This window comes from Scyliorhinus torazame, chromosome 25, assembly GCF_047496885.1.
Source record: "Scyliorhinus torazame isolate Kashiwa2021f chromosome 25, sScyTor2.1, whole genome shotgun sequence".
NCBI lineage: Eukaryota > Metazoa > Chordata > Chondrichthyes > Carcharhiniformes > Scyliorhinidae > Scyliorhinus > Scyliorhinus torazame.
Window position 1 is genome coordinate 29,374,048 of NC_092731.1, and position 21,105 is coordinate 29,395,152.

Below are 21,105 nucleotides of genomic sequence, written 5' to 3' on the forward strand. Positions count from 1 at the left end.
GTCATGCGAGAGTGCCTTTAAGACATGGATGTTTAAGCAATGTACCTTTAAGAAAACAGTGATGTCAGAGAGTGGGTGGAGCTGGGCTTTAGGTCAGCCATTTTGCAGGTTTTTAGTTTCAGATTTGAAAAGGGCTGGGTGTGTGTCTGGGTGTTTCCAGAGAGCTGCAAGTTTTGCAGTTTGGTTTGACAGTTTAAAAGTGCCTGGCTGGTTTTGCTGAGAGCTGATTAAAAGGAGAAAGCCAGTTGGAGACAGCAGCTTGAGAAGTTCTGGTTTGCTGTGAGTTGCTTGGAGGGAGAAAGCCAGTTGGAAAAAGCAGTTTGTGTGTGTCTGTGTGTGTCCAGAGAGCTGCAAGAAGAAAGCAAGGTGCTGGAGCTGAAATCAACCAAGCTAATATGTTTCTGCCATTCTACAGAAAAGATATATATCCTTTAACCTGATGTGATACTGTTGAAAGGTGTTAAGTCTCTTGGAAGTTTGAAGGAACAGTTTAAGGAGTTATTTACTGTTGCAATATTTTCTGAGTTATCTTTGAAGTAAGGGGTGTTAAGAGATCCAATGTTTATTTAAGATGTTAAGTTGAGTTCATGGAATAAACAGTGTTTTGTGTTTAAAAACCCACGTGTCCATAATTGTAATCCCACACCTAGGGAACAAGCCATGTGCTCGGAAAAGCAACAAATCCATTAAAGGGCGAGGTTGGTTGAACTCCATGATACATTTTGGAGTTCTGAAAACGCCTCGCCCATAACAGATTGATCCTCTCAGGCTTAACGGCCTTTTGAGTTTCCGATTTCCACCAGCCTCATCTCTAAATGGCCAAGCTCTAAATTTAAGGCCCTGCACCAGTGTTCTGGACTCCCCTTGTGGGCGCTCGACCGTTAGTGGTGAGGACCTTCAGCTGAAAGGATATAGTACCAGCAGCTTGCAAGCAAATTCTGCCGATGGGATGATCCAACTATGCATCATGAGTGTTACATTCACTGTTTCGCTGCTACAGCGGAGGCTTCCATCTGTATCTAGGGAGGAAAAAAAGGAAGAGTAGGTCAAATGGGGAAAAACGTTCCGCAGAATTACACACAGCCTGCAGTGCAGAAACAGGCCATTCGGCCCAACACAAACCTCTTCCCACTCCACTTGGCCACATCCTGTCACCATGTCTTTCTCGACTGTGAACTATCCCCACCATATTGACCCCCTTTTGGTTTATTGATTCCGTGGTTTGTCCAAATGCCCACCCCTCCTCTGCAGGGCCATCTGTCACTTGTTCTTCACTTTTGCTTCCACTGAGCACCAAGCTCTGTTCTCCTATTAACACATCCTGCTGTCTTACCTTCAGGTCACTATCAGCACCTCCTTTAGCCCTGAATGTCACCGTTAACACTCCTTTTGTCTTGTGCCTGTGACATTTCTGTCAGTCTCTCCCTGGCTCTGACCTATCCCTTATTTTCTGCCACACCTACCCCCTCCAACTACATAAATAGTTGCTTTTCTACCCCTCTTCGGTTCTGAAGAAGAGCCACATGGACTCGAAACATTTTTTTTCATGAATTTAGATTACCCAATTCAGTTTTTTTCACTTAAAGGGCAATTTAGCGTGGCCAATTCACCTATCCTGCACATCTTTAGGTTGTGGGGGTGAAACCCATACAAACACGGGGAGAATGTGCAAACTCCACGCGGACTGTGGCCCAGAGCCGGGATCGAACCTGGGACCTCGGCGCTGTGAGGCAGCAATGCTAACCACTGCGCCACCGTGCTGCCCATGAACTCGCAACATTAACTCTGTTTCTTTCCCCACAGATGCTGCCAGACCTGCAAAGTCCATCCAGCAGTTTCTGTATCTTTTAGTCCTTTCTCGTCTCCACACATCACTGGACTCATCTCCCCTTGTGTTAGCAAGCTCCGTTTTTCTTCTGTTTTTTCACGGGATACGGATGTCACTGGGATGGGGCCAGCATTTGTTGCCCATCCCTAATTGCCCTTGAACTGAGTGTCTCGCTCGGTCATTCCAGAGGAGGCAGTTCAGAGTCAACCCCATTGCTGTGGGTCTGGAGTCACGTGTAGGCCAGACCGGGTAAGGGCGGCAGATTTCCTGCCCTAAAGGGACATTAGTGAACCAGATGGGTTTTAACAACAATTGATAATGGTTACACGGTCATCATGAATCAAAGAAAAGCACAGCACAGGTACGGGCCCTTCCGCCCTCCAAGCCTGCGTCGACCATGCTACCCGTCTAATCTAAAGTGGATAGCACAATTGCTTCACAGCTCCAGGGTCCCAGGTTCGATTCCGGCTTGGGTCACTGTCTGTGCGGAGTCTGCACATCCTCCCCGTGTCTGCGTGGGTTCCCTCCGGGTGCTCCGGTTTCCTCCCACAGTCCAAAGATGTGCAGGTTAGGTGCATTGGCCATGATAAAAATTGCCCTTAGTGCCCAAAATTGCCCTTAGTGTTGGGTGGGGTTACTGGGTTATGGGGATAGGGTGGAGGTGTGGACCTTGGCTAGGGTGCTCTTTCCTAGAGCCGGTGCAGACTCGATGGGCCGAATGGCCTCCTTCTGCACTGTAAATTCTATGAACCAGATGGGTTCTTACAACAATCGATGATGGTTGTCACGGTTGCCATCACTGAGACTAGTTTTCAATTCCAGATTTTATGAATTGAATTTAAATTCCACCAGCTGCCGTGGTGGGATTTTAACCCGTGTCCCCCAGAGCCTGGGGCCTCTGGATTGCCAGCCGAGTGGTGGTGCCGCTACTATGCGATCATCATGTGTGGAGCCCCGCTCGGCATTTTCTCCTGATGGCAAGAATGTGACCCATGAATGACAATTCAGCTGATTGCCTTGGTTTCTCCGCAGATGCTTTCCAATCTGCATTCTGATAGCAAAAGATGGTTCTGGCCTACTTCCCATACCCCCACCCCACCTATAAGCAGAGACATTGGGCTGAAATTCCTGGGCCTTCCGGCTGGCAGACACATTGGCGGGAACGGACAATTCGCCAGCCGTCGGTATTGACCTAGGAAATCCCACCCATTATCTCCACATCTGCCCTGCATGATGGCAAAGGGCTGGATTAAGCAGAAGCTTATTCGCACCGTAGCCCCTAGCCCTGTAAGACTTACACAGCACGGGTCCGATCAGAACAGGGTGAAGCATTAAACAGGGAAGAAAAAGTGACAAAAAAGGGGCTGAAAAGGGAGGAAGTGGAATAGCGGAGACAAAGAAAAAAAACAAAGGGTCCAGTTGAGGATAACGTTCATGCATTTATAATTATGGAACGATGCGGAAGGAGGCAATTCTGCCCATCGTTGTTTTACTGGCTCTTTGAGCTATCCAATTAGTCCCAGCCTCTTCCTTTTTCCCTGTTGCCCTCAAACATTTTGGTCATATACACGCACACACATGTTCACATATGTACGCACATGCAGATGGCAGCAAAGTCCACTTTGCGAGGAATGCCAGATTCGACATGATCAATCCGCCTTTCTTCGAGGTTAGGGAGAAGGTTTGATGTTCAGTGAATTCAATATTGCCCATTTTATCAGACAAAATCTACCCCAGAAATTCAGGGAAATCTAGACTCCCTCCGACCCTGTGCTCTCTGTCGTACATTGGTCCCCAATCCAGCATTAAAATTCTCCTCCTCAAATTCAAGCCCCTCATGGGTGTAGCCGTCCCCCTCACCTCCTCCCTACCTTTGCAACCTCCTCTGTGCCCGACAGCATGTCCCAGAATCTCGGGTGGCACAGTGGTTGGAGCTGCCGACTCCGCTGCCTCGACCTGGGTTCGATTCAGGCCCCGGGTGACTGCCTGTGTGGGATTTGCACAGATTTCCCGACTGTGGGAGGAAACCGGAGCACCCGGAGGAAACCCACGCAGACATGGGGAGAAGGTGCAAACTCCACGCAGACGGTCACCCGAGGCCGGAATCGAATCCGGGTCCCTGGCGCTGTGAGCCCGCACCACCGATGGTGGAAATCCCTCACTCCTGGTACCATTCTAGTAAATCTCCTCCGCACATGTGGCTGCAATAACTCTCGAAATGGTTGCCAGGTGCAGCAGTCAATGAAGCCATTAATCATTTTCATGGACCTGCCTTAACATGAAGAGCTCCTGTGGTTTTTGGGCTGAATGTTGTCACGGGCGTCCAGCTTTTCATTGTATAGTATAAAGCATGTTGAAGTTACCAACTGAGCTAGCAAGCCTTGGATTGGCATCTCTTCTGTACTGTCCCACGTGCCAATTCCAGCTCATGTGGCTGAACGCGCGACCTTCTGACCCAGAAATTAAACTAAATAATTTTCTACGTGTAAATCGAAACCTCTGAAAAACCCATGTTTCAAAATGAGCTAACTTAAAAAGAGTGTGACGTACATGAGAAAGCTGCCCGTGCATCCCACTGTGGCCAGCTGTCAGAATGGCCTTCCATTAGATTGGAAACGTGCAGCCTCAGTGTCGCTATGGTAACTGTAGAGATGGGACCATGCTGTCGAGGCCTGGCTTCACTTAGTGGGCAAGGCCGGTCACCTATTGCCCAGCTCTGCAGCTCCTGCACCAGGAGAAGGCGCCCTGGAGTGTCCTCCTCGAAATGCCCCCCAGGTGAGATGTTAAATCGAGGTCTGGCCTGTCTTCTCAGGTGGACATTGGCCTGCTTTTTAGCCGCGAGGACATTCTGGGCAGACCGCAGGCGCTACTTTGAGGGTAGGAAACATCGATGAGTGAGTTTCTCCTAATGTCTGGAAGTTTTTAAACTGTGGAACTACCTTCTGGTAGTGTGGCAACCAGAATTGTACGTAATATTCCAAATGTGACCTAACTAAGGTCACTGCAGCATGACTTGCCAGTTTCTATACTCAATGTCCCGACCAATGAAGGCAAGCATGTCGTCTGCCTTCTTGACCACCTGTGTTGCCACTTTCAGTGTCCTGAACACCCAGATCCCTCTGTCTGTCAATAGGGTTCTGCCATTTACTGTATATTTCCCATCAGTATTAGACTTTCCAAAATGCATTTCCTCACATTTGTCCAGATTAAAACCCATCCGCCATCTCTCCGCCCAAATCTCCAACCGATCTATATGCTGCTGTATCCTCTAACAGTCCTCTTCACTATCCCCAATGCCATGATATGCAAACATGCAACCGATGAACACTCAGAATAGGACACAACCAATGGGCACTCAGGACACTCAGAGGCAGCATCACCACAAGGGGGCATGACATAAACACTATAAAAGGGATGAGGCACTCACACCTCTTTCCACAGACAGACATCTGGAGAGTTAGACAAGGTTGATCACACCCCAGCATCACACCCCAGCACGTGGCTTAGAGCAAGCTGGTACAGTTAGACTGAGTTACTACAGTTAGATTAGCAGAGAGTCGAACTCATTTGAGAACTGTGTTAACAGTTCAATAAACACGTTGAACTCATTTCAGAGTCTGGAGCATCCTTTAGTTAAGACTGCATCAAGTAGCAGCCTGTGTTATCCCAAGCAGCATAACACAACACCCAACACCCCTAATCTTCGTGCCGTCTGCAAACCTACTAATCGGACCAGCTACATTTTCCTCCAAATCATTTATATACACCACGAATGCCAAAGGTCCCAGCATTGATCCCTGCGGAACACCACTAGTCACAGCTTTCAATTCAGAAAAGTACCCTTCCACCGCTGCAGAGAATAGTTACAGAACAGGAGGAGTGTGATGAATGTACAAAATTCTTAAATATTTTGGATTATATGTCTGTTGCAGTAATGTTATTAAAATAACTTAGGTTCAGGTATCCAGATTATGGGTGGGATTCTCCGACCCCCTGCCGGGTTGGAGAATCGCCGGGGGGCGGCGTGAATCCCGCCCCGCCGTTCTGACGCCGGCTCCCGAATTCTATGGCACTGGTTTTCGGGAGGGGGCGGGGATCGGTTGGCAGCTGCCCCCACGGCAATTCTCAAAGGCCCCGATGGCCTGAGTGGCCCCCCGTTTTTGGCCAGTCCCGCTGGTGTGAAATGGACATGGTCCATCCCGGCGGGACCTGGCTTGGAGGGCGGCTTGCGGAGTCCTTTGGGGGGGCGTGGGGGGGGGGGGATCTGGCCACGGGGGCGGCCCCCAGGGTGGCCTGGCCCGCGATCGGGGCCCACCGATCTGCGGGCGGGCCTGTGCCGTGGGGGCACTCTTTCCCTCCGCGCCGGCCTCTGTAAGGCTCCGCCATGGCCGGCGCGGAGAAGAAACCCCCTGCGCATGCGCAGGACACACGCCGGCGGTTCTGAGCATGCGCCAACTCATGCCGTCCCGCGGTGGCCCTTCGGCACCAACCCCTCCAGCGCCGGCCTAGCCGCCGGAAGTGCGGAGGATTCTGCAACTTCCGGGCGACCCAACGCCGGAGTGGTTCGCGCCGCTCTTGGCGCCGGTACAGGCCGCCCCGCCAATTGCGGGAGAATCCCGCCCGATATGTCTGCTGAAGCTGTGATTAAGGGGTTAACAGCTAGGCAGGCTGTGATGTCACTCATGGGAGGAGCAGGATTAGTTTTTAGTTTAGTTTTCAGCCCTGCCCTGTGTCTGCTGTTTTCGTTTCATGTTTTACAGGGTTGGCTCTGGGTTCTGAGGAAAGGTGGTGTGTTCCTCAGACTGACTTCTGAAAGCTTCTCTCCCAAGGACTTTGTGAATAAATCTGTAAGCCACTGAGTGTTAACTTTATTACGAAGTGGCATTTGAGCTGTGTGTGTAGATTTTACTTAATTAAATTTTAGAAGTAGACGGGAAAGTAAATTCAAAGACCTTTCTTTTTTTTTAGAACTGTTTAACTGTTAATTGGAAAGCTGTTTTTCTTCCTAGGATGTTAATGGGGTTAATCTTGTGTTAATAATAAAGTTTGTTTTAACACAAAGAATCCCTATTTGTCAGTGGAATCACTCCTGGGGGTGAAGTATCCTTCCCTCACAGTTTACACACTGGAAAATTGTTGGGGTTTATCATCTAGTTTCCTGGTATAAATTGGGGGTCCTATCCTATCCACCCTAACAGGAGGCCATTTGGTCCCTCCAGTCTATCCCGCTCCTGAAAAGAGCAACTCACCTACTCCTGCCAAAACCCAGCATTGAACCTTTAGAACTTATTAATTAATAATTAATAATAATCTTTATTGTTATTATTGTCACCAGTAGTCTTACGTTAACACTGCACTGAAGTTACTGTGAAAAGCCCCTAGTCGCCACATTCCGGCACCTGTTCGGGTACACTGAGGGAGAATTCAGAATGTCCAATTCACCCAACAAGCACGTCTTTCGGGACCTGTGGGAGGAAACCGGAGCACCCGGAGGAAACTCACGCAGACACGGGGAGAACGTGCAGACTCCGCACAGACAGTGACCATAGCCGGGAATCGAACCTGGGACCCTGGCGCTGTGCAGCAACAGTGCTAAACACTGTGCTACCATGCCGCCATATTTCACACTACATTCTAGTCCTCTCCCAATTGAGCCCTGCCTGATAGGGTAGGGGACGCCCGTCTACTGTTAACTTTCAAAGGGAAATTGTTAAATACTTAAAATGGCGACATTTTCAGGTCTATGGGGAAACCTTTTTGGGAGGAGTAGAGCCCTTTGGAAAGAGCTGGAACAGGCCAGCTGGGCTAAATGGTCTCCTTTATCTAAGGTTCTGTGTTTTTACGAAATGAAGAGAGGGTAAGTTCTTTCTATTGAACTTGACGTATTTAACAGAATCCGAGGTGGAAGTAGTTTGGCTCAGGCAGCTCCGTGAGTTTATCAGAATGTGTCGATCCGTCAGGGAACACACATTCCAGAGTTGTCTGTGGTCCGTAAGTGCTGAGGAGGATTCTTGGAAAGCAACCCAGGCTGATTTAACCTTGGTTCATTTGCTCTTGATACAAAAACGCCAATACTTTGTTTGAGTAATCGGGACTCATGTCAAGGGCTACTGCGTTAAACTATCTGGGCACTGAACAGCAGGTGCATTGAAAGTGGGATTGGCACTGTGCATGCAAAATGTCTTTGGGGGGTTAACATAGAACATAGAACAATACAGCGCAGTACAGGCCCTTCGGCCCACGATGTTGCACCGAAACAAAAGCCATCTAACCTACACTATACCATTATCATCCATATGTTTATCCAATAAACTTTTAAATGCCCTTAATGTTGGCGAGTTCACTACTGTAGCAGGTAGGGCATTCCACGGCCTCACTACTCTTTGCGTAAAGAACCTACCCCTGACCTCTGTCCTATATCTATTACCCCTCAGTTTAAGGCTATGTCCCCTCGTGCTAGCCATTTCCATCCGCGGGAGAAGGCTCTCACTGTCCACCCTATCTAACACTCTGATCATTTTGTATGCCTCTATTAAGTCTCCTCTTAACCTTCTTCTCTCTAACGAAAACAACCTCAAGTCCATCAGCCTTTCCTCATAAGATTTTCCCTCCATACCAGGCAACATCCTGGTAAATCTCCTCTGCACCCGTTCCAAAGCCTCCACGTCCTTCCTATAATGCGGTGACCAGAACTGTACGCAATACTCCAAATGCGGCCGTACCAGAGTTCTGTACAGCTGCAACATGACCTCCTGACTCCGGAACTCAATCCCTCTACCAATAAAGGCCAACACTCCATAGGCCTTCTTCACCACCCTATCAACCTGGGTGGCAACTTTCAGGGATCTATGTACATGGACACCTAGATCCCTCTGCTCATCCACACTTTCAAGAACTTTTCCATTAGCCACATATTCCACATTCCTGTTTTTCCTTCCAAAGTGAATCACCTCACACTTCTCTACATTAAACTCCATTTGCCACCTCTCAGCCCAGCACTGCAGCTTATCTATATCCCTCTGTAACCTGCTACTTCCTTCCTCACTATCGACAACACCACCGACTTTAGTATCGTCTGCAAATTTACTCACCCACCCTTCTGCGCCTTCCTCTAGGTCATTGATAAAAATGACAAACAGCAACGGCCCCAGAACAGATCATTGTGGTACTCCACTTGTGACAGAACTCCATTCTGAACATTTCCCATCAACCACCACCCTCTGTCTTCTTTCAGCTAGCCAATTTCTGATCCACATCTCTAAATCACCCTCAATCCCCAGCCTCCGTATTTTCTGCAATAGCCTACCGTGGGGAACCTTATCAAACGCTTTGCTGAAATCCATATACACCACATCAACTGCTCTACCCTCGTCTACCTGTTCAGTCACCTTCTCAAAGAACTCGATAAGGTTTGTGAGGCATGACCTACCCTTCACAAAGCCATGCTGACTATCCCTGATCATATTATTCCTATCTAGATGATTATAAATCTTGTCTCTTATAATGCCCTCCAAGACTTTACCCACTACAGACGTGAGGCTCACCGGTCTATAGTTGCCGGGGTTGTCTCTGCTCCCCTTTTTGAACAAAGGGACCACATTTGCTATCCTCCAGTCCTCTGGCACTATTCCTGTATCCAATGATGACATAAAAATCAAAGCCAATGGTCCAGCAATCTCTTCCCTGGCCTCCCAGAGAATCCTAGGATAAATCCCATCAGGCCCCGGGGACTTATCTATTTTCAGCCTGTCCAGAATTGCCAACACCTCTTCCCTACTTACCTCAATGCCATCTAATCTATTTACCTGGAGCTCAGCATTCTCCTCCACAACATTATCTTTTTCCTGAGTGAATACTGACGAAAAATATTCATTTAGTATCTCGCCTATCTCTTCAGACTCTACACACAACTTCCCATCCCTGTCCTTGACTGGTCCTACTCTGTCCCTAGTCATTCGCTTATTCCTGACATACCTATAGAAAGCTTTTGGGTTTTCCTTGATCCTTCCTGCCAAATACTTCTCATGTCCCCTCCTTGCTCGTCTTAGCTCTCTCTTTAGATCCTTCCTCGCTACCTTGTAACTATCCATCGCCCCAACTGAAACTTCACACTTCATCTTCATAAGGCGGTGAGTAGGTCGCTGTCTCAGATGCATCCTTGGCACCTCTTGGCCAAGGTCGGCAACTCTTGTGTTCTGTGCTCATTACTGAGCCAACGACGTCTCCGAAGGCTCGGCCCGCATTCATTGGATAGATTGCGGCCATTTACCCAAAGACCTTCTGTCGGGTGAAGTGGCCACAGGGTCTCGGCCTGCTGGGATTCCATACCTCCGCTGGAAGGTGGCGGATATTGTCACAGGAAACGGGGAAACCGTTGCCAACGGACGTGACCTCTGGAGGGCGTCAAAAGAGTTGAGGGAAGCTCAGCCAAGAGGAGGGCCCAGAGAAAATGGATGTGTTGGGTGCTCTGGATCCGTGGAACACATGCAGGCCACCAACACTTAAAATAGTACAACACTATTTTATCAAGTTAGAAACTGTTGAACATACTTTCACTGTGGGTTAACACGATGTTAGATTAAACTAAAGACCTATGCCTGTCCTAACCAGTCTATGCACTGAGCACATGGTGAGGATCTGTGCTGTAAGATGTAAGCTCTGTCCTTGTAGGAGGCTGCATCCCGAATGAGCGGGAACTCTGATGCCCTCTGTCTGTATAGTGAGTGAGCTCTAACTGGTGATTGGTTGCGGTGTTGTGTGTGTTGATTGGTCTTGCTGTGTGTCCATCAGTGTGTGTGTCTGTACCATGGTATACTGGTGTATATTATGACAACCTTCTCAGCCGACTGTATTCCTCGGCAGCAGGTGGGGCAGAGACGGCTGTGCCCGGGTGGGACTCCTGAGCTATACCAGCCGATGTTGGACACAGAGCTGATCGCCACGGAGCAAACCATCAGCTCACGAGGCCAACTATGGCAATGAAGATGCGGCCGGTTTGGTGCCCGCTCTATGCTGAGTCCAGTGGTTGTCCCCTATGTTTGACCTTTAACCTTTGGCTTAGGGGTCAAAGTTCCTTCCTTTGACTGTCTCTCACCGTGGATCGAGGCCTCTCCATTGAGAAGAGAATCAATCTTGAGGCTCAATGTAACCTAAGTTCCAGTAAAGACTCGCTGAGGCCTGTTGCTCTATTCCAGGAAATCTGGGACAGTCAAATCGAGGATCCCATGTGAAGGATGGGTGCATGGACAAAACCATGATGAATAAGAGAGTGGGGGAGGGCAGAGGGCAGAGGAAGTGAACAGACACAGGACTTTGCCCCCAGCATCGTGGGTGAGGGTTCCATTCCACGCTAAAATTGCCCCTTAATTGGAAAAAATGAATTGGGTACTCTAAATTTGTTTTTTTTTAAACTACTGTTCAACTTAAAATCCTATAACAGATTACAAAACTACAGACAGACCTGGCTCCATCAATTGCATCATCTGTATCACACTAGGTTCCATGACCTGCTTAGTTACGACTAAATACAATCCCTCATAAATTATCTACTCTCCAGGGAATCTCCAGCAATCACAACACTATTCCATTAGCCATTTATCTTTAACTAAGTAAGTGTTGGAATGAATGATTACCTCATCTTTTACAACTCTTTAATTACAGCTTTAGCAGACATACTGCCTGTATGTATTTTAAACCTGGGTTTTAATAACATTACTGCCATAAATATCAAACATAATAGATAACATGTTTTACAAGCAACACACCTCCCCCTTAAATGAAATGAAACAGCAATATGAAAAGGTGGATTCATTTTTCAAACCTTTTCAATATTAAATAATACTCATTATTCGAGGGAGTGCAGAGAAGACTTAACAATCTGACTCCTGGGATAGCAAGAGTGACGTATGTGGAGAGATTGAGTCAGTTAGGATTGTATTCGTGGAGTTCAGAAGAATGAGGGGAGTTCTTATAAAAAACTCTAAAATTCGAACAGGACTAGACAGTGTAGACACAGGGGCCAGGATTCTCTGACCGGCTTCCTCATTCTCTGGCGCTGATTCTCGGGCGCCCGCGGGATTCCCGCCATGCCGTGCACCGCCCCCCCCCCCCCCCCCCGACTCTCCAGGCCCCGATGGAGGGTTTGGCCGGGTCCCGCCGGCGTGAGTTACTTAGGTCCCACACAGCGGGACCTGGAAGGTGAGTGTGCAGGGGCCGTCCTGGGGGGGGGGGGGATTCCGACCCCGGGGGGCGGTGCCCCCACGGTGGCCTGCACCGCGATCGGGACCTACCGATCGGCGGGCGGGCTGGTTCCGTGGGGGCCTACTTTACTCCACGCCGGGCCCCTGTAGGGCTCCTCCATATTGCCCAGGGGCTAGCGCGGAGGAGGGAACCCCCGCATGCGTGGAAATACGCCGGCCGTTCCGCACATGCTGGAGCTGCGGGGACCACTCCAGCGCCAACCTAGCCCCCTAGGAAGGTGAGCAATGCTCACTTTCGGGAACCGTTGACGCCAGAGTGGTTGCCTCCGGTTTTCACGCCCGCGTGGGGACAAAGCCCCGTTATCTGAGAATCCCGCCCTGGATGTTCCTGATGGTGGGAGTGTCCAGAACCAGGGGTCACAGTCGGATGATGTGGTGTAAACCATTTAGGACAGAGATGAGGAGAAACCACTTCACGAGAGTGGTCGGCCTGTGGAATTTGCTACTACAGAATCATAGAATTTACAGTGCAGAAGATGGCCATTCGACCCATCGAGTCTGCACCGGCCCTTGGAAAGAGCACCCTACCCAAGCCCACACTTCCACCCTATCCCAGTAACCCATTAACTCCACCCAACCTTTTCTGGACACTAAGGGCAATTTTTCACGGCCAATCCGCCTAACCTGCACATCTTTGGACTGTGGGAGGAAACCCGAGCACCCGGAGGAAACTAAGGACGTCCCCTGAGGCCCTCGGCCCCGATGCTCCACCCCCGACTGGCCGAGTTCCCGACGGCGTGGGTCACTCATGCTATTTGTTTTCGGGAATTCGGCGTGGCGGCTGCGGACTCAGTCCAGCGCCGCCGCAAGACGCCGGGGAGCCAATCCGTGGGCAGGGGGGACTTTGGCAGGGGCTGTGGGCGCTGATGGGGAGGTGGTCCGGGGATGGCGTGCCTGGCCATGGGGGGGGGGGGGGGGGGGCACTATTTGGCAGGCCGGGTCCGCGTGCGGCCGGCGGCATGTTGCACGGTGCGGCCGCTGCTGGCCACCACCGTGCGCATTCGCGGCCATGGACCCGGTAGTTCTCCGGCCATATCAGCAGCTAGAGCCGGGTGCTGTACGCCGGGTGCCTGCTAGCCCCCCACCAGGCGGAGGATCAGTGGGCGTTTTGCGCCGATTTTCCGGCCGTAAAACATCACCGTTCCCACGCTGGCGTGAGGACAAAGTCTCCAAATCGGACAATCCAGCCCTGTATGTTTTCAAGAAGTAGTTAGATATAGCACTTGGGGAGAAGGGGATCAAAGGATATGGGGAGGGGAAAGGTGGGATCAGGATATCAGTTGGATGATCAGCCATAATCATGATGAATGGCGGAGCAGGCTCGAAGGGACGAATGGCCTCCCCCTGCTCCTATCTTCTATGTTTCTAAATACTACTGTGACACTAAATGATACATATCTCATCATATTTATGCATGGAGATTTGAATATTTAAACATTGCCCATTTTAGTCCTTCTTTCCCAACTTTGAATGTTTCATGCTTCTTACAGCTCAGAGTCCTGATAATACCTCTGCAATCACGTTCTCTCTTCCTGTTACATGTATAGCGTTTCAAGTTAAATGATTGTAGCAATAAACTCCATCTAAACAGTCTTGTATTTCGATCTTAAACTTCTCATGGATTATGGTCTGTATAAACAATTGTCTCTGATGAATCGTTAGCAACATCAATGTCAAAATGTTGCAATGCCAATATCAAACTCAATGTCTCCTTTTTGATGGTTGAATACATCTTTTGATAGAATTTAGTTTTCTGGAAATATAACCAACAAGCCTTTCTATACATTCATCATCTTCTTGTAACAGTACAGCACCCAGCGCCAAACATCACTCGCATCAATGGCCACCTTAAATTGCTTGCTATAACTTGCTGTTGACAAAACTGGTGCAGTTATTAACGCAGTTTTCAGATTGTCAAATGCCTCCCAACATTTTGACGTCCAAAGAAATTTCCTGTACTTTTCCTAAAAGTTCAGTGGGTGGAGAAACCACACTGGTGAAATTTGGCACAAATCTTCCGCGGAAACCACACATGCCCAGAAATCTCAGAACATCTCTTCTCATTGATGGTATTGGGAACTCCCCAATAGTTTTCGTTTTCACATTCCGTGGGGCCATCCGACGATGCCCAACAATGTTGCCTAAGAATGTGACTTGGGCTTTCGCAAACTCACTTTTGTCAAGTTTACCACCAAGCTTTAAGTTTGCTGATGACACAAGATTGCTCTTCAAGTTTGATGATGACATGACCGTAGTGGGTCGGATCTCGAACTACGATAAGTCAGAGTACAGGAGGGAGATAGAGAACCTAATGGCGTGGTGTAATGACAACAATCTGTCCCTCAACGTCAGCAAAGTTAAAGAGATGGTCATTGACTTCAGGAAGCAAAGTATCGTCCACACCCCTATCTGCATCAGTGGTGCCGAGGTGGAGATAGTTAACAGCTTCAAATTCCTAGGGGTGCACATCACCAGCAATCTGTCTTGGTCCACCCACATTGACACTACAACCAAGAAAGCACAACAGCGCCTACCCTCCCTCAGGAAACTAAGGAAATTTGGCATGCCCACATTTTTACAGGTGCACCATAGAAAGCATCCTACCTGGCTGCATCGCTCGGCCCAGGACTGTAAGAAACTACAGAGAGTCGTCAACACAGCCCAGTCCATCACACAAACCTGCCTCCCATCCATTGACTCTGCCTACAGCTCCCGCTGCCTCGGGAAATCGGGCAGCGTAATCAAAGACCCCTCCCGCCCGGGTTACCTTTCGCCAAGTCAGTAATCGTGTAACTTCTCCTGTAAAGAAAGAAGGACTTTCATTTGTATGGTGCCGACCATGACCTCAAAATAACCAAGTACTTTTAAGCCAGTCAGGCATTTTAATTCAAATACATGTGCTGATCTGGCCATTGGCAGAGGGCATTTAATTGGTGAAAGAAGCAATGGCGATGTGAGGGGAAACCTTTTTAATCACGGCGGGTAGAGGGGGTCTGGAGTGCACGGCCTGGGAGTGTGATGGAGGGAGATTCAGCCGAGGCTTTCGAGAGGGGATTAGATGAGAATTTGAAAAGAAAGGGTGTGTAGGAGTGACGGGTAGAAGTGCGAGAGAATGGCACCCGGTGAGATGCTCATTCGGGGAGCCGGTGCAGGCACAAACAGCCGAATGGCCTCCGTCTGCACCGTGACGATTCTGCGAAGCCTGGTCACGGTCGTGATGTGGGAAACCCGCCAGCCAATTTGCTCACCACGAGCTCCCACCGGCGGCAATGCGAGAATGACCCTGTCCTAGTGACGGCTGGGAGATAAATATCGCCCCTCTTCAAAAACAGGGATCGTTCACCCTGACTTGAGAGGGGAGATAGGGCCTCGCCTCAATGTAAATGCATCAAGGACGGCACTTGCAGGAGTGCAGCAATCCCACGGTACTGCACCGGCTGTGTCGGCATGTGTTGTGCACAAATCCCGGCGAGTACCCACAACATTCTGACTCAGAGCGCTACCCATTGGGAGGACGAGGGTACGCCAGTTAAGATTGCCCCCTCCCTCGCCCCTGCGGGCACCATCAGAAACGGTTTGATAAATGCCGTTCCTCATTTCCCCGCCGGCCACTGTGAATCGGTTGCTGCTCTGTTCTAGTTGAAGCCAGTCACACCACAGCAAGTAATTAAACCCATTGTGCTATTCTCTCACACTTTCCCAAGCCTGGATCTTGCCGGGTCAATGAGCCGGTGTAGGGGATTCACGAGGAGGTTTCGCAGCTGCTGTTTGAATGGGGCTTTGACTCAAGTGCCAAAGGAAGAATAGCGCTGGTCATGATTATTCAGAGATGAAATATTACTCCTGACAGTCCTATGCCAGCTACGGCCAGCAACGCCAGTCCACGCCAGCTCATCTGTGCCCTGTTGGGTCACAGGGACCACATTAACAGCAACCAGCTTGTGTAGAACAAGGGGTAGGCTTGGGAGGACATGGGCAACGTTAGGCGGAGGCCTCAGTGGCGGAGAATGCGTTGAAAGGTCAGTTCATGGCCGCATGGGCGAAGTCCAACTCTCAGCCAGGAAACTGCTGGACACAGCAGGGGACCCTTACCCCACAAGAGGGAGGGGGCTCCGGAGGACAATGTGGGACGCTTGTCCATTTTGGCAGGAAGAATAGAAAAGCAGCATTTTACTTAATTCGGGAGTGGTAGCCGACCTCTGAGGTGCAGGGGGATCTGGGTGTCTTGCTGTGTGAGTCACATAAGGTTAGCAGGCAAGCACAAGTGATTCGGAAGACAAATGGAATTCAAAAATAGGAACGTTCTGTTAGTTGCACAGAGTATTGTAATATCGGGAATAGTTTTGGTCTCCTTTTTTAGGAGAGGACATAGCTGCTTTAGAAGCAGTTCAGTTAAGGTTCACTTGACTGCTTCCTGCGATGAAGGGGTTATGTTACAAGGAAATGTTCGACAGGTTAGGCCCTGTATCCAATGGAGTTTCGAAGAATAAGAAGTGATCTAGTGCAGCCATGATGGGCCAAATGAACAATTCCGATCTTATTGAAACATTTTAGATTCTGACAGGGTGGATGTTGAAAGGACGTTTCTTTCCCCTTGTGTCGAGTCACCGAATATTTTTAAAGCAGTGATAGAACCATACAATCCCTAGACTGCAGAAGGAGATCATTCGGCCCACCGAGTCTGCCCTGAGCCTCCGACAGATCACTCATTCTCCCGCCTTATCCCCGTAGCCCCAACTAACCTGCACATCTTTGGACACTAAGGGGCAATTGATCACGGCCAATCCACCTAACCTGCACATCTTTGGACTGTGGGAGGAAACCGGAGCACCCGGAGGAAACCCGCTCAGACACGGGGAGGACGTGCAAACCCCGCACAGTCACCCGAGGCCGGAATCGAACCCGGGTCCCTGACGCTGTGAGGCAGCAGTGCCAACCGCTGTGTCACCGTGCCGCCCATAAATTCTTGGCTAACAAGAGAGTCAAAGGTTATCGGGGGTGGGCAGGAATGTGGGGTTGAGGCCACAATCAGGTCAGCCATGATCTTATAGAATGGCGGAGCAGGCGCGAGGGGCCGAATAGCCTCTTCCTACTCCTGATTTGCATGTTTGCACCTCGGACATTCACCTTTCATCAGCTACTGTCCACAACATAGGTTTGGAATCGCGTTCACCCTCTGAGGCAGGGAACGCTAAGAGAGAGTGATGATTCGAGAGAATTACATTTTAAAAATAGTCCCTAAAAATCTCTTGTCCCCGCAATCAACCCGCAATCATAGAATCCCGACAGTGCACAAGGAGGCCATTCAGCCCATCAAGTCTGCGCAGAACCTCAAAAAGAGCTCCCTACCTAGGCCCACTCCCCCGCCCTGCACCATAACCCTGTAATCCCCCCGTAACCTGTACATCCTGTCTCTGAGTTTGGCGGCTGTGAGTCCATGGCCCACTCTAGGGTCTGGGTCCTGGAATCAAGGGCAGGATTCTCCACCTCAAGGTTCCTGTGCAGCGCCGGGAACGGGGAATTTGGCGCAGGGCCAAAACCCATTCTAATCACCCCGCCAGTTGCCTGGGCTCCCAGCTCTGAGATTCCCCTCTTGAGCCTCCCTACCCAAGTTCCCTCCTTCAAGAGACTCGTCAAAGACTTCCTCTGTGGCCAAACCTTTGGCCAGCTGGCCAAGTACCTCCTTATGTGACTCGATGTCACACTTGGTTTGTAAATACCCCTGTGAACACCATGGGGTTTCTCATAACGGAGAAGGTGCTATATAAATGAAAACAGTGAGGAATTCAGGAACAGGAGTGGGCCATTCAGCCCATCGAGCCTGTTCCGCCCTATAATACGAATGTGTCCGATCAGGCACTTCAATGCCTTTGACAGCCACAAGGGGGAGATTGGTTTCCAACCAATTCTCCCACTTCTTCAGAAGTCCCACTCCATCGTGGGACCCTGAACCAAAGCACCCCTCTTTAATCACTTCATCCAAATCTCCAGTGTGCGGGGCGAGCGCCCCACCTGATTTTCCGGACCCCCCCCCTCCCCTCCGCACCAAATCCATTTGTTTCAGGCCGATTCGAATACCCTCCCCCTTTTACCGTCAGTGAATTGACCGTGGTCCGTGGAACAAACCCGGGGCCTTCCCAATGAGGCGGCTACCTGACTGCCTTAACAACGCCAATCTGCATTCACGCGGCGCCTACAACATTGTAAAACGTCCCCAAGGCAACATGAGTGATTGCCGAGCGAAATGTTACCACAGGGCCACAGAGGCAGATGTTACGAAGAGGACACAGGTCAAGGGGGTTGATGTCAAGGAGCCTCTCAAATTGGGATGTGGAGGAGGAGGTAGAGATTTTGCGAGGGAATTCCTGAGGTTAGAGCCTCGACAGCAAATGACCCAGCGACCCGTAATGAAATGAAATGAATGAAAATCGCTTATTGTCATAAGTAGGCTTCAATAAAGTTACTGTGAAAAGCCCCTAGTCGCCACATTCCGGCGCCTGTTCGGGGAGGCTGTTACGGGAATTGAACCGTGCTGCTGGCCTGCCTTGGTCTGGTTTAAAAGCCAGCGATTTAGCCCAGTGTGCTAAACCAGCCCGGTGCAACTAAAGTCAGAGGGGCAGGGAGGATGGAATATAAAGTAGGGCAGCTTTACGGCGCCGAACATGGCCTTGGTGAGGCCACATCAGGAATAGTGTGTGCTAACCACCAATAATTGAAATCAAAGTCACCACGGTCTCTGAGCACCAGAGGCCGCTTTCTCCTTTTGAGCGAGGAAGCTGACTGGCGGTGATTTAACCTGAGGGTCACCACACCTCCGGCGAGGGGCAAGGTTGCTGGATAACCCCAGCTGGCACAGGGATTGAACTCACGCTGTTGGCGTCGCACCCCCATCACGAACCAACCACCCAGTCAACTGTGCTAACCAACCCCTGCTACCACCACGGCAGGGAAGGTGATGGTGAAATGGTGTTGTCTCTGGACTAGGAAACCAGGGTAATGGTCTAGAGCCTCGGATTTGAATCCCACCATTGACTTTGGAATTCAATTTTTAAAAATCTGAAATTAAAAAGTTTAACAATGGCCATTAAGCCATTGTTGATTGTTGTGAAAAAAAAAACATCTGGTTCACTAATGTCCCTTTAGGGAAGGAAATCTGCCGTCCTTACCCCGGTCTGGCCTACACGTGACTCCAGACCCACAGCAATGGGCTTGACTCTTAACTGCCCCTCTGGAATGGTTGAGCGAGATGCTCAATTCAAGGGCAATTAGGGATGGGCAACCAATGTTGGTCTTGCCAGCCCATGAACAGAACATAGAACATACAGTGCAGAAGGAGGCCATTCGACCCATCGAGTCTGCACCGACCCACTTAAGCCCTCACTTCCACCCTGTCCACGTAACCCAATAACCCCTCCTAAATGAATGAATATTTTATTAAAAAGCTATTGCACTCAATCCACCATCATGCAACTCTCTACACCATACTATGGCCAGGATGCTAAAACATTGAATATATTCAAGAGGCGGCTGTACATAGCACTTGGGGAGAATGGGATCAAAGGCTATGGGGAGAAAGCAGGATTAGGCTATTGAGTTGGATGATCAGCCATGATCGTGATGAATGGCGGAGCAGGCTCGAAGGGCCAAAAGGCCTCCTCCTGCTCCCATCTTCGATGTATCTATGTATCTATGTCCCGTGTTAACCCTTGCTCTGTTGGAGAGCCTATAATGTTCCTCGAAAGCCAGGATTGGAGAGAGGCAGAGTTCTCTGCGGGTTCAGGCCTGGTGGAGGTGACAGAGATAAGGTACTGACTGGCATCACGGCCAGATGCCTGGAGATCTCTTGGTTTGGCGTCCGATTGGGAGGGCCTCCTGGAAAGGGGAAGCTCGCCCCCACAGAGTACACTCGATCCTTGTAGGCAGCTTTTGTTTGAGGTCGGTGACGAGTGGCATTGTTTCAACCACTGACCGCGGAGCCGTGTCCCATATTTTGAGGGCAGCGCGGAACGCGTGAAGCTAACTCCGGGTGTTTTCAGGAGTTAAGGCCACCCTCGGCCACACACCCCATCAACAGCAGCACGTAACAGAGTTGATCGTTTGTGGAATCGTGCTGTGCGTAAAAGTTTGTCACGGCAACAGTGAGGAGACTTCATCATGCCCCAGTGTCCCCGAGATGTGGTAAAGAGAACGTTGGTGCCAGTTTCTTTATCTAAAACGATATTGTTTGGAAACTAAAAGCCTCGAACCAAAGACTTTAATTTGAACCCTCACACTCAGATCCTCACCAAAACATTGATGGCGTCGCGGCCAAGCCAATTGCAAGACAGAAACAAATAAAATAGGCACGGGATATGAAAATGAAACGAAATGAAAATCGCTTATTGTCACAAGTAAGCTTCAAATGAAGTTACTGTGAAAAGCCCCTAGTCACCACATTCCGGCGCCTGTTCGGGGAGGCTGGTACGGGAATTGAACCGTGCTGCTGGCCTGCCTTGGTCTGCTTTAAAAGCCAGCGATATAGCCCTGTGCTAAACCAGCCCCTTAATATAATTGAGGTTCGGAGAATCCTGAGCGGGGGCACAATCTCATGACAAACCAGCTTGTATTTCGTACATTGGCAGGATTTTGGGGGCGCCCCGGCAGGAGGCTTTGGCAAGAAAGCGGGGAGTGGCAGTCGGGCACCTCGCCGCTATCTGGGCACTTTCACCTCGACAGAGTCCCAATCCGTTAGGGAACAGGGAGCGACGCTAGCGATGCAGGCGGACACTCGGACTGAAGCCTCTTCACGTTCCGCACGTCACCATGGCCTCAATTCCCACTTTTCAAAAATGTTAATTTGCTAATTGCGCCCGCAGAAAATGGGCCAGCTTCAAGCCACCCCCTCTCAGTTCACAATCTGTTAGAATCTAGCCAAACATCAGAGCTTTGTACGCTTCTGTAGCCGCAAATATAGGTCAGCAACAATTCCTCCCTGTTCACTCTCCTCCCCAGATAGCCACAGGTTTATTTGTGTTATTT

The 21,105-nt window shown here is 49.8% G+C and overlaps 1 protein-coding gene across 1 annotated transcript in view; it reads right to left on the reverse strand.

Moving 5' to 3' along the window:
• The window catches only part of rasgrp4 (RAS guanyl releasing protein 4), a 191,265-nt gene that overhangs the window by 80,196 nt on the left and 89,964 nt on the right, over positions 1 to 21,105 (reverse strand). The window contains exon 3 of the mRNA XM_072490239.1: positions 914 to 1,019. Within this exon, the coding sequence (XP_072346340.1) occupies positions 914 to 1,019 (106 nt within the window). The remainder of the gene's footprint in view (positions 1 to 913; positions 1,020 to 21,105) is intronic.